Raw genomic sequence first — 13,597 nt, forward strand, 5'->3', positions numbered from 1 at the left:
GCTTGGGCACTTCCAGGGATCCAGGAGTTTCTTTGGGCACCTGTGCCAGAGCTCCCCACCCTCACAGGGACAATCCCTTCCTAATATCCATTTATTACTATTATTTTTCAGCCTTTGGGAAAGCAGTATGACTGCAGGTTTTCAGTCTTTACTTCCTCAGCATCCACCAAGTCCCTCCTAAAAATCCACATTTCCCTCTTCTTTCTAAGCCTCTCTAGGAAGAAACTTTTTTTTTTTTTAAGGGACTGACTCTGAAAAGAAACTGGGGAGCCACCCTCCCACCTGCAGGGGGGCAGGGGCTGCAGGGATTTGCCTTTTGCTCCTGCTGAGGCTCTGAAGGTTGAGTTTCATCGCCCAGAAGCCGCGGGGGGAGCGGAGCAGGGGGAGAAGCTGCCACCAAATTGATGGCAACAGAAAAAGCTGGAGGTACAAATGGCTTGAGAAAAGGCGTGATGAGATGTGACTGCCCTGGGTGCTGGGACTGGAGAGAGCGAAATGGGCAGAGACCACCTGGACGAAGAGAAAATGCTTCTGATTGCTCGGGGAAAAGCGGAGTTAAAGATCATTGGAACGGACAAGGCAATCTGGCGGCGCTGGGATTGATTCCAGGGCTGCACCCCCGGGGCTGCGGGCTGGGAAATCCAAACTGCCCCCCCGAGCCAAAATCCTCAGCCCTAATTCAGCACTGGGGAATGGGGCTGTCCCTGCCCACCCCAAAAACCTCAGCCCTAATTCAGCACTGGGGGAATGGGGCTGTCCCTGCCCACCCCAAAAACCTCAGCCCTAAATTCAGCACTGGGGAATGGGGCTGTCCCTGCCCACCCCAAAAACCTCAGCCCTAATTCAGCACTGGGGGAATGGGGCTGTCCCTGCCCACCCCAAAAACCTCAGCCCTAAATTCAGCACTGGGGAATGGGGCTGTCCCTGCCCACCCCAAAAACCTCAGCCCTAAATTCAGCACTGGGGGAACGGGCTGTCCCTCCCCAGCCCCAGGGCCGAACCAGACCCCAATTTGGGGAAGTTCAGGGTTCACACAAGTTTTTTTAGGGGATGCTCCTGCATCTCCTCCAGCCTAAGCTCCTTGACGCCAAGGGATGCTCTGTGCATCCCGCCCCGGGCTGTGCATTCACACAGATTTAGATTTTCTGGAGGTGATGCAGAGGTCAGCACCCTTTAACCAATTATCTGCCGGAGCAGCCCCAGCTCTGCCTCATTTCCAAAGCTGGAGGCACCGTGAGCTTTTAAGTCACCTCATCCCAGCAATGAGCCCATTCCAGAGTTTGGAATGAGAACCTGTAGGGCCCTCTCAGCCCAGCAGATGGTGGGGCTGTGATCACCCATCACCTCGTGGAGCAGCAGACAGGCTGGGACCCGGCCCTGCTGCAAGGTCCCAGAGCCACAGAACGGTCTGGGTTCAACGGGACATTAAAGATCACCTGGCTCCAGCCCGAAGGTCACAGGCTGACCCAGCTTTCTCCCACTGGCACCCTCTGAACTCCTGTGACCCCGGAGGGGAGGCAGAGCCCCGGGAAGATGCAGATTCGGTTTGCTCTGGGTGCTGACCAAGCCTGCAGCAGGATCTGGATCCCAGACTCCAGCTGTAGGATGTGCAGAGATGGATCCTTGCAAAACACCACAAGCCACATTTCTTCCAACGCCCCTTCTCATGTCATTAATTATGTCTCGGGTTACTAAACACGAGCAAATTAGGATGATTTCCTTCCCAACATCACCAGCCTGAGGTTTGCTATTCCCTTCCTCTCCCTTGTTTTAGCCTTTATAGGTGATTTCCCTGTCAGGCTTCCCGTGCCTGCTCGCAGCTCCCCAGCATTCCAATCCACCCCATCTACCCTTATTGCAGCTCCGAGTGTTCCTCTAATTCCTCTCCTCGTGCTGCAATTTCACATTCCTAAACATTGGGTGTAATGGCAGCAGCGCTGCTGCCGCTGCTTCCAAATTAAATGAGCCAGGAGGAAAAACATTGGGAAACGTTTTCAGCCGAGTGTTTCTGCTCTGAAGGACATTTTAAAGACAGGGAACGGAACCTGGCTCCTGCGGATGTTCATGAGGATTTAATCACGAGAAAATGCAAACGGGGGTTGGAGCAGAGCAAAGAAAGGGGTTAAGAAGATGTCACTTACTTTTCCAACCCTCCCAGTGTCCCACAGAGCAGGGCTGGTCATCCTGGCTGTATTTTTGGGGTCTGGAGAAAATAAAGAGCCCCCAGCAGCAAAATGCGGAGCTCAAATAACCTTTTCAACCCAAAGAATTGTAAAATCAAGCACAAATTTTTAAAAAGCTGCTCGATAAAGACACAAGGAAAGCAGCTGGAGAAGAGGCTGTGGCACTGCAGAAATCCCCCCAGGGCTCCTCGTGTGCCCACCCTGCCCCACACAGCGCCAGGGAGGAAAACAAACAGCGGCAGAAAGCAGAAAACTTTCAGTCTCTCAGCTGTTAATTATGATCTTACTTTGCACAGAGGAGCTGTCACTCAGGCGCCGGTAATGGATAGTTTCTATTTCAATTCTCCCTCCGCCCTATTATCTTTTGTAAAACTCGTCGGGCCGGTGATGGATTGATAAGGGCCGGTCCCGGCGGGAGCTCGGAACGGCTCACAACTTCTGTATCTTTTTAAATATTTCAGTTGTTTGAGATCTTTATTTCACATTTCGATTTCCTGTAGTACAGTAAATTTATCTTAGTCACCCAGTCAAGTTCTCTGCACGTCTCTTATCTGCTCCTCTCTGCGCAGCCCCTACACTATCAGCGCTGCCGATAGAGCCGGACCTGGCAATCCAAGGATGTTTCTGGCACAGAGGAGACCTTGGAAGCCCCACGGTGGCCACCAGCCCAAATTCAGTGGCCAAACCCCCGCCCGGGCATCTCCAGCTGGGCTGGGACAGACCCGAGGGACAGCGAGGCTGAGAGCAGCAACACCCGGCGAGGAAAACCCAGAGAATTTTGGGGAGACGGCCCCAGGGGAAGGGGCTGTGCCATCCCAGGTTATCCACGCTGCGATGTGTTTTCCCCCCGCTAAAAGACAGATTTTTAAAATATCTCAGCAGCAAGGAGCAGGGAGACGCTGCCGCGGGAAACGCACCCCAAAAAACCCGAGGGATGGGATGGGAGCAATCAAACTGAGATAATAATGAAAATATCAGCCAACAGGTGAAGCCGAGTGGCAGGTAAAGGCAGGTAAAGGCAGGTAAAGCAGAGCTGCAGGTAAAGCAGGTGAAGCAGAGTCACCTTGTCGCTGCGCTGGCGGTGGCAGCGCCGAGCGCGATCAGGCAGCACCCCCTGGTGCCACCGCTGCACCGGGATGGAGAGCGGGGAAAACTGCTGGGGAACCCGGAGAAACAGGGAAACTCTGCTGGGGAACCTGGAGAAACAGGGAAACTCTGCTGGGGAACCTGGAGAAACAGGGAAACTCTGCTGGGGAACCTGGAGAAACAGGAAAACTCTGCTGGGGAACCTGGAGAAACAGGGAAACTCTGCTGGGGAACCTGGAGAAACAGGGAAACTCTGCTGGGGAACCTGGAGAAACAGGAAAACTCTGCTGGGGAACCTGGAGAAACAGGGAAACTGCTGGGAACCTGGAGAGCAGGGAAAACTCAGCTCAGAAATCCGGAGAGCCAGGAAAACTCTGCTGGGGACCTGGAGAGCCAGGAAAGCTGCACACAGGATCTCCAGGATCAAGGGGATCCAGGGAATTTCCCTCCTGGGCAGCAGCTCTGGTGGTGCCTCGGTCCTGGAGCTCAGGCTCACTCCTGTCCCCAGCTCTTGGGGTGATTTCCTCCCCCAGGATCAAACCCAGCAGCAGGGCACCCCATAAATGCCTCTGCAGAAAGGTGATTTATCTCTAGGGGAAGCCATGGAAATTCCCAAACCCTCTCAAATATCAGTTTCCTGGCTCTAAACCATCAGTAAGTTGCCAGCTGGGGAATGCATTTGTCTGCTCCCCTCTGTGTATTTTCTGCTTTTCATTATAATTTGCTAAATAATACATTACAATGAGTTATTTATCACACTCAGCCGTTTCATGATGCCTCCTCCATCCTGGGGAATTTCACCCATAAATCAGGCACACAAATATCTGCTGGCTTCACTGCAGGTTCCAGCAGCTCCCAGGGGATGAAATGAGAGCCAGCCCAGGGAAAAGGGGCAAGGGAGGCACAGCAGGGCCACCTGCACAGCCCCAGAGCTGCTCCTGGTGCCTGTGAGCCCCAGCTTGTCACTGCTGGGAAATGAGGACAGTGCTCATCTTCAGCCCCAGCAGGAACACCAAGAGGGAAAATTTATGATTCCTCCTGTCCAAGTCACTGTACCCCTCCCTTCGAAACAAATCGGTTTGTAAATATGGATTAATTTAACTTCACGCCATCCCTTCTTAAATCAACATTATCTGGGCCCACAGATTAGGAAATCAAGGCACGGAAGGGAAAATTTGAAAAAAAATAAAGCAGAACTGGGAACAAAACCCTCTCTCTGTGCTTTAACTACAAAATCATCTTTCCTCATTAGCAGCTAATCAGAACTACCAGAGGGGAAGAGATTACAGACAGGGCGGAGAGGGGAGTAACTCACAGAAATACAGACATCAGAACAGATTTTCATTTATTTACTCATTTATCACAGTGAGTCACAGCCTTTGAGTCCATGAGTCCGCAATAGCCTTGCAGGATTTTGGGATGCAATCTCCAAAAATCTCAAAAGTGAACAGGTCACAGCCACGTGCCACCTCAGGAAGGAGAAAATCAGCAGTTTGGGGCTGGGCTGGGGAAGGCTGATACTGCTCTGCCTGTTGGGTTGTAAAGAGCACTAATCTTCCCTCGGCAGCCTCCTAATCTCCCCGGGAGCCCAGACCCCTTATCTGGGACTTGCTCGGTGGAGAGCAGCCCAGGTCGCTGGTGCTGGGGTGGATTCCAGCAGCTCTGGGGGCAGGATTGGCAGCAGGGGAGCTGAGGTGCCCCAGGGTGCCCTGAGCTGCCCCTGCCACCCTGCCAGGCTGGGGATGGACAGCACCAAAGCCAAACCTCAGTGTCAAACCTGCGGGGTTTGCTCCTCAAGTGAGCAGCTGCAGAACCAGCCAGGCTCCAGGTGCAGCCCTTCTGCTCCTCTGGGCACACTCTGCCCACCTCTGCGTGTTTGCACACCAAAATAAACCACCAGCAGCTCGGGGGCTCCTTCCCATTTCCCCTCAAAATTATTTGCAAGAAGCCGGGAGTGTTATTTCCTCCAAACAGAAAATGTCTCATTTCAAGCTTTCCTTGGTTCATCCCAGCTCTTCTGAAGTGAGGAGAGACCCCCACAGCTGAACCCACCCCAGACACTGCCCTGGGCTGGCCCCAAGGTCTCCAGAGGGGTCACAGCACCCCGGGATGTCCCAGCAGGGCTCCACCTGCACACAGCATTTCCTCCGGCATCCCCAGCCCACGCTGCCAAGCCAGCAACATATTTCCAAATAAGAGGAGGAAATGGTGTCTTTGTGTCAGGCAAGTGGAAGAAATCCAGGACCAAGAGACTGCAGAGCCTTTCCACTTCAGACAGCAGGTGCTCTCCAAGATGTGGTTATGGCAACAAAATAAATGATGGATAATTGCTTTTGTGACAACTTGCCAATTAAATTAGACTCAGCAGAATAACATAATGACAATTTGTTATGCTCTGGTGGGCACTAACACACCAATCATAATTAAATGCTATGACTGAAATAGAATGCTGCTGTACACAGGAATATATAACCCCAATTCCCTCCCAGTGAAACATTATAGGTTCAGACTTGATTTCAATTTCTGCAGGATAATAGCATTAGCTCACATCAGAATGAGCTCACAATATGCAGGGAGGCAGCAGCAGCTCAGGGACAGACAGAGCCAAGGGCACCGAGCAGGGGCTGCCATGGGGACAGACACCCCAAATCCTGCCCGGGGCAGGGACCAGCTCCCGGGGAGTGGCACTGGGAACAGCCCCACTGCAACCCCCGGGGCAGCACTCTCCTTTTGCCAGGCTGAGCTGTGGGACACGGCACAGCCTGGCCTTCCTGCAGTAATTATCAAAATGTTCACTCTGCTGTGCCCAGGAGTGAGCTCACCCCACAGCTGGGATCCCCCAGCCCCACCAGCTGACCTGGCCAGACTGGCCATGGCTGTTGTCACTGGGTCAGAACTGACCAGCAAGGGTCAGGTCCTGCAGGACTGAACATTTGCTGGTAAAACAGCAGCAGCTTCTGCAGCCACTGCTGAGCTCAGCCTGCTGCTCTCCCTGGTTTGCTCTGACCCTCCTGCACATCCCAGAGCTCTCAGGAGCTGCTGTGCCATGGGCATTGCTGGTGCTGCAGAACCAAAACACTGCAAAGAGCACCAAACCCAAAACGTACAAAAAGTCCCAATTTAGAACCAGAACCAGGCAGGTGGCAGAACTGACACTGCCCAGGTCCTGCAGAGCAGGAGCCACCTCTGTGCCATCCCCTCTCCAGTGAGGAACCCCTGAGGCAGCACCCTGCTCTGATTCCACATTCACCTTCCTAACAGATACAGATTTCTGCAATATTCCAAAGCTCAAAACAGGTCAGGTTTGAACACCAAATGTGTGTCTTCAGGCAGGGTTGAGCAGAGGCAAATCCCAGAGGATTCCACAGAGTGGCAACACCAACAATTTTATATCTTATTTGCAGCCATGCTCTTTAAACATTAAACCCTTTATTATCTGCCTCGGTGAAGCTTGGCATTGGCAAGGTCAGATCACCTGTTTTTCCAGCAAAGCTGATGAATTATTTTGGCTGCTACAGACATTAGACCTGATCCTATTAAATCCTTAGTTCCCCTGCCCTCAACACATAGCAGTGGATAATCCACGGCCCAGGAACACGTGAAGGGGCTGAGCAGGGCTCTGGGAGCAGCTGCCTGGGGGTTAAACCAGCGCCTGAGCTCAGAGCCCGGCAATGCTGCAGCATCCCTAGAGACTGCTCCAGCCTCTACTGTACCTGTGCTCTGCCACAGGGCAGGCAGCTCTGCACCCCAAAACTCTCAGGTGAACCCGCATTTTTAGGAACTGGCCTTGGAAAACCTTGGAAAAGCTCGAGCGCGGCAGGCGGAGCTGGGGAAGGGTCACTGTCCGCGCCTGTGTCGCCTGTGAAGCCGCAGGAATTTCGGCTCCGTGTGGCGGCACTGGGGCATTTGCTGTCACTCAGAACGGGCTGGGGATCGGCGACAGGGGCTCTCCCCGCGGGAGGAAGGGATTTATCCCGGGAAAGGGATGGCGAGGCAGCGGGGACAGCACCGGACCGGTCCTTGGGACAGGGTCAGAGCCCTGGAAATGCCGGGAGCGGCCTCTGCCTTCCCCAGGGCAGGAATCCCCGGGGCTCTTCAACACCGCGATCCTCCCGCTCCATCACCGCGATCCCCGCGTTCCATCACCGCGATCCCCGGTGCATCCCCCGGTACATTCCCCGGTGCATCCCCCGGTGCATCCCCCGGTGCATCCCCCGGTGCATCCCCCGGTGCATCCCCCGCTCCATCATCGCGATCCCCGGTGCATCCCCCGGTGCATCCCCCGTTCCATCACCGCGATCCCCGGTGCATCCCCCGGTGCATCCCCCGGTGCATCCCCCGCTCCACCACCGCAACCCCCCGTGCATCCCCCGCTCCCGCCCGGGGAGCCGCGATGCTTTTCAGGGATTTTCTGGGGAAGTTGGGAGTCCCAGCCCGGGCAGGGCTCCGGTACCGAGCGCGGAGCGCGGCTCCCACCTAGCGGGGAGCGCCGGGGGCTGCGGGGCCAAACAAACCCCCCCGGCTGGTGCACAGAGCGGCTTCGGTAAATCCCCTCACAGACACAACAAATCCGCGTTCCAAAGAAGCTCCAACCATTTCTGCATCACCCGCAGCCTGTCCCTGTCCCTGTCCCTGCCCCTGTTCCTGCAGGGAATTCACATTTACACCGCGGCCACACTCCTGCTCTCCCCACCCTGAAGAGGGTCCCGCACGATTTCCAGCGTGCCCATGATAATTAACAACCTGAAGCTGATCACCATCGACTGCCCAGGTGCTCCAGGGAGGAAAAGCCCCTCAGGGGTCTCTCAGTGCTGCCCGGGTGTGCCCAGGGCAAACCCAAGGTGAGCCCACTCAGGAAGGTGGGTTGAGCTGGGAGGGATCTGCCCCAGAGCCACCTTCTGTGACTTTTTTCAACACAAAATAAAACCAATTCCAACTTTCTGCTCACCTGCTCTGCACAGCAACTCCTTCAGGGCAAACCCCAAGGCTCTGGGAGGGCTCTAAATTCGATGTTCATTGCTTAATTTGGACAGGGATCAGTGCTGAAACTGAAGGATTTTTGTTCTTTTTAACAGCTCTCCTCTGGAGCTACAAGAGGAAAACTGGGAATAAAGTTTGACCTTGCAAGGATAACTGAGTAATTCTGCTGCAATCACAATTGACCAGGAGTAATCCAAGGCACAGAAACCAAACCATGGGCATTTTTACACCCTGCCTTTCACTGCCACTGAGCTTTCCTGCAGCACTGAACTGGGCAGGGAGGGAGAGGTTAAATATCCTCTACACCATTCAGTGGGGGGTGGTGGCAGTCTGGGATTCAAAGAATAACAGAAGAAAAACACAACAAAAATCACAAAGAAAAGAGACAAACCGTTTTTCACACAGCCCAAGCCAAAATGTTTAATGGATTTGCAGGCACAGGAAGATTGGTTGTTATTTTTTGCCATGCCAGATTCCCAGTGTTTCCTAAGCAGCAAACAGCTGGAACATCCCATTTTCACACCTCAAAGGTCACCAGTTCCATCAGGAGTCACTAAAAAGCTCCAAAGCTCCCAATTTTCTGGTACTGCCACACCTCATCCTGCTCTGGATTTAAGCAAGTGATGGAATGGGAAGAGCACATTATACCATTCTATAAATAGCAGTTTCCTCAATCAGCTATAAAAAGATGACACTTCAGACAGCTGCTGGAACACATCAAACAGGATCTACCATTCCCCCAGCAGGAAACATCTTCACTACTGCAAGAGAGACACTTCAACAGGCAGAACCTCCAGGTTTTAAAGAAAATATTTTAATTTTCCACTTTTACACTCGGTATTTTCCAACTTGATTTCAGAAAACAGTCATGAACCCTAAAAAAAAAAAATAAGATTATCTGTGGCTTTATCAGTGTGGAGCATGTGTCACATGGAGGGCAGCAGGATGCTGCTCCCCCAGGGAAATGTCCCAAAAATGGGCTGGAGGTGACACAGCTCAGCAGGGCTGTCAGGAGGGATGGGGATTCTCCAGCTCTGCTGGCTGCTCCTGCCTGTCCTTCCTCTTCTCCTGCAGCTCCTCCAGCACACTCTGCAGCTGCAGCTGCAAGGCAGGATCCCTGCATCCAGCACTCTGCTGCTCCTGCTGGGCCACCTGCAGGGAGGGACAGGAAAAATCACATGAAACAGAGTGGAAAAAGTTTCTGAGAAGTGATAGAGGAGAGTAACAGCCCTCTGTGTGTCCAAAAATAGTTTAATTCTTGCTGAGATTATTATGGAGCTACAACAGTGTCACCAGTGCAGGACATCCCCAGACTGACCTCCAGCTAAAAAATGGAAAAATTCAATATATAACAACAAATACACAGAGTTCCAAATGCTTCACACAGATACACCATGGATTGTTTGAATTATTATTCAATTTCATCATCACAAAAACATTTTTTCTGACTCACAAGTCCCTTCACCTTGGCCAGACACATTCATGGCCATGCACAGCACAGACATTTTAAGGCCATCAGGTGTGTGACTGTTTTGCTGAGGATTTTATATTCAGAATTAAGGGCTTGGGAGTGGATTTCTCAATCCACCAGCCCAGTGACTGTGAATATTTAATACTCACTTTATCTACTCCTCTTCTCTGTAAAAGGATCCCACTGGCTAAAAGGGCTTTTCCTGTTTCTTCAAACAACTTCTCCTCTTCAATTTTCCCTTCTTCCTTCAGCTCATTGTATTTCTCAACAAACCTGGATTACAAAGTTGCTTTTTTACACTCACAAATAACATTCTGGTTCACTGGCTGAAGGGGAGAAAGGGGCAGACTCAGAAATACTCCTGCTTTAATCACCACCTCACCTCTGGCAAGTAGATTTGAAGTTTAACTGTGTCAGGTCAAAAGGTCTGGGGCCATTGCCATAAACTTGGTAAAACCTCCTGCTCAGGAAAGGAAACAGTTTAAATTCTGTTTAAATCAGGAGCACACAGACAACAGCACAGTCAGTTCATTCAGGGTGCAATAAGAGTGTGGAAATAATCATTTATTCTTCTGACTTGAGCTTTTATGAAGTGTCCCAGGCCAGGCTGGACATTGGCACTGGATGAGTTTTAGGGTCCATTCCAACCCAAACCAGAGATTTTACAGAGGTTTGTTCCAGCTTTTTAAATTCTGTTAATAAATCAAAGTTAATCACCACCAGCCACGGGTCAGAGCAGGTCTGGGCAGGGACCTGCCCTTCCCACTGCACAGGAGCTTTCAGAGACATGGGCAAGAGCATAAAACACACCCCTACTTATAAAAAACACCCCACTCAATAAAAGAAACCCACCCTGATTTATTCATAAAATCTCCCCCACTTATTAATAAAAATCACTCGATTCAATAAAAGAAACCCACCCTGATTTATTTATAAAAGCACGCTTATTTGTTAAAAAACCCCAAATTTAGTCATAAAAACACCCCTACTTATTAATAAAAAACACCCCAATTTATTAATAAAAAATCTTCAATTTATTCATAAAAACCATCCCGTTTTATTAATAAAATCCACCCCTACTTATTAATAAAAACCACCCCAATTTATTCATAAAAACCATATCGATTTATTAATAAAAACCACCCCGATTTATTAATAAAAGTACCTCTATTTATTCATTAAAAAACACCCCTATTTATTAATAAAAAAACCAGCCCAATTTATTAATAAAATCCACCCCCATTTATTCGTAAAACCAGCCTTATTCATTAATAAAAACCACACTTATTTATTACAAAAACTGCAAAACGAACAGCAAAGGCTGTCCCGGGAGGGGACGGGGCGGGGACGGGGCACGGACGGGGATGGTGCTGCCCCGGTGCCCGCCCGGTGCTGTCCCGGAGCTCTCCCGGAGCTCTCCCGGTGCTCTCCCGGTGCTGTCCCGGAGCTCTCCCGGTGCCCGCCCGGCCGCACTCACGCTCGCACGGTGTCCTCCCGGTAGAAGACGGGCGCGATGGGGTCCGGGGCGCGGGCGCGGCGCGGGCGCGGCACTCGGTACAGCGGCTCCCGCAGCGGCGGGAAGGCCGCGTACACATCCAGCCACAGCGGCTTCCGCAGCAGCCCGATGCGCACCAGGCTCCGCGTCCTGCGGGACACAAGCGGCGGGCTCAGCGCGCTCACCGGGGAGCCGGCACTCCCCGCCGAGCTCGCCGAGCCCCGCCGCACCGGCTGAACACGCTGCCGATCTTCTGCGTGCGGCTCCCGGCCGTGGCGGCCATGGCTGCGCGCACGGGGCCGGAACCGGAACCGGCGCCGGAAGTGAGCGGGGCCGCAGCGGGCGGCAGGGAGCGCAGCCGAGCGCCGAGCGGCGGCGGGAGCGCGCAGGGAGCGCGCAGGGAGCGCAGCCGAGCGCCGAGCGGAGCGCGCCGTCAATGTCGGCTGCCCCCGGCGCTGTCGCGACAGACGAGAGCAGTATCAGCCCCGGCAGCACCAGCAGTCCCGGGGCTCGTGGGAGCCTCGTGTCCTGCTGGTGCCGTGTGACAGAATCGTGGAATGTCCCGAGTGGAGCCGCAGCCATGATCGAGTCCCGCTCGTGTCCCTGCACAGACACCGCGACAGTTCCACCGTGACAGTCCCATCCCGACAGTCCCATCCCGACAGTCCCATCCCGACAATCCCATCCTGACAATCCCATCCTGACAATCCCATCCCGACAGTCCCATCCCGACAGTCCTCTCCCGACAGTTCCATCCCGACAATCCCATCCTGACAATCCCATCCCGACCTCCAGGTTCATCAAGTCCCGCGTCTTTTGGCGCTGGGTCTTGTCTGGACAGAGAGGGGACAGTGGGATCAGCAGCAGTGGGATCAGCAGCAGTGGGATCAGCAGCAATGGGATCAGCGCCAGTGGGATCAGCAGCAATGGGATCAGCAGCAGTGGGATCAGCAGCAATGGGATCAGCACCAGTGGGATCAGCAGCAATGGGTTCAGCAGCAGTGGGATCAGCGCCAGTGGGATCAGCAGCAGTGGGATCAGCAGCAATGGGATCAGCGCCAGTGGGATCAGCAGCAGTGGGATCAGCATCAATGGGATCAGCACCAGTGGGATCAGCATCAATGGGATCAGCAGCAGTGGGATCAGCAGCAGTGGGATCAGCATCAATGGGATCAGCATCAATGGGATCAGCACCAGTGGGATCAGCAGCAATGGGTTCAGCAGCAGTGGGATCAGCAGCAATGGGATCAGCATCAATGGGTTCAGCATCAATGGGATCAGCATCAATGGGATCAGCAGCAATGGGATCAGCAGCAGTGGGATCAGCAGCAGTGGGTTCAGCAGCAATGGGATCAGCATTAATGGGATCAGCACCAGTGGGATCAGCAGCAATGGGATCAGCAGCAGTGGGTTCAGCAGCAGTGGGATCAGCATCAATGGGATCAGCAGCAGTGGGATCAGCACCAGTGGGTTCAGCATCAATGGGTTCAGCACCAGTGGGATCAGCAGCAATGGGATCATCACCAGTGTTCACTGGGATCAGTGATCCCGGCCCGGGCAGCCCCAGCAGCCCCAGTGACCACCCGGGATCAGTCTGTATGTTTTAACTGGGTTTATGAAGGGTTTTTGTGCAATGCAGCCAGGCCCGTGTGAGCCCTTCCCGCAGCTCTCCTGGTCACTAGGTGCAGCCCTTCGCTCGGGAATGAGCCGGGCGGGCAAAGCTCAGCCCCGCTCCGTGTGCCGCTGCAGAAAGAAGGGACAGGGAATTTCCCTGCATTTCCAGCAGCTCCCCCGGGCTCCGACACCTCCAGCCCCATCCCCAGCCAGCCCCGCGCTGCTCTCAGCTGCTGCTTTCCGTAAAACGCCGCTCGGAAAGCAAAACCCGCGTCCCTGCGGAGGGAGAATTCCAAACGGAGCTGCTGGAGCTGCTCCAGGCTTGGGCAGGCTCTGAGCTCTGCAATTCCCAAGGCAGCAGCCGGGCTTTCTCCAGCCTTTTGGTGCTTTTGACATTTAAGGCAAGAACTCCTTGACTTTTTCCAGGCTTTTCTTTCTCAGGGAAGGTTTCTGAGCCACACGTGAGGCTGGGAAGTTCCGACCCTGCCAGGAAATGGAACTGCTCCAGCTGGGCAGGACAGGTGGATTCTGTGCTATCCCTGCAAGCTGCCCCTTCCCTCCCCAGCCCCCTTTCTTTCTTCTTCCCCATGTAAAGAGTGGAAAAATACAGAGTGTTTAAAAAATATAGTGTTAAGAGTACAACAGGACTTTATTACAGGAATTACTATTAAACATCTTTAAGAAAAAAATCACTTATGGAAATAAATTCTAAAATAGCCACACTCACAAACATCACAGATCAGTTTGTTTTTGTTCTTTTGAAACCTT

The 13,597-nt window shown here is 53.0% G+C and overlaps 2 protein-coding genes across 2 annotated transcripts in view; one reads left to right on the plus strand and one right to left on the minus strand.

Annotated features, from left to right (window-relative positions):
- The window catches only part of MSI2 (musashi RNA binding protein 2), a 296,757-nt gene that overhangs the window by 208,201 nt on the left and 74,959 nt on the right, over window positions 1-13,597 (plus strand). The window lies entirely within an intron of this gene.
- Window positions 9,042-11,540, minus strand: MRPS23 (mitochondrial ribosomal protein S23). The gene is made up of 5 exons (XM_079325332.1): window positions 11,446-11,540; window positions 11,198-11,365; window positions 10,103-10,180; window positions 9,870-9,993; window positions 9,042-9,401 (listed from the first exon to the last, which is right to left on the minus strand). The coding sequence occupies exons 1-5, from the start codon at window positions 11,496-11,498 to the stop codon at window positions 9,258-9,260; spliced, it is 567 nt and encodes a 188-aa protein (XP_079181458.1). The 5' UTR covers window positions 11,499-11,540; the 3' UTR covers window positions 9,042-9,257.

The sequence above is a fragment of the Erithacus rubecula genome (genome assembly GCF_903797595.1).
Source record: "Erithacus rubecula genome assembly, chromosome: 22".
NCBI classification, from domain to species: Eukaryota; Metazoa; Chordata; class Aves; order Passeriformes; family Muscicapidae; genus Erithacus; species Erithacus rubecula.

What these genes read in the sequence shown, in the direction of transcription:
- MRPS23 (XM_079325332.1), bottom strand. Translation starts at nt 11,498, where the DNA reads ATGGCCGCCACGGCCGGGAGCCGCACGCAGAAGATCGGCAGCGTGTTC. An exon ending in ATCGGCAGCGTGTTCAGCCG is followed by an intron (nt 11,366 to 11,445) that starts GTGCGGCGGGGC and finishes TGTGTCCCGCAG; the next exon opens with GACGCGGAGCCTGGTGCGCA. An exon ending in AGAGAAGAGGAGTAGATAAA is followed by an intron (nt 9,402 to 9,869) that starts GTGAGTATTAAA and finishes CCCTCCCTGCAG; the next exon opens with GTGGCCCAGCAGGAGCAGCA.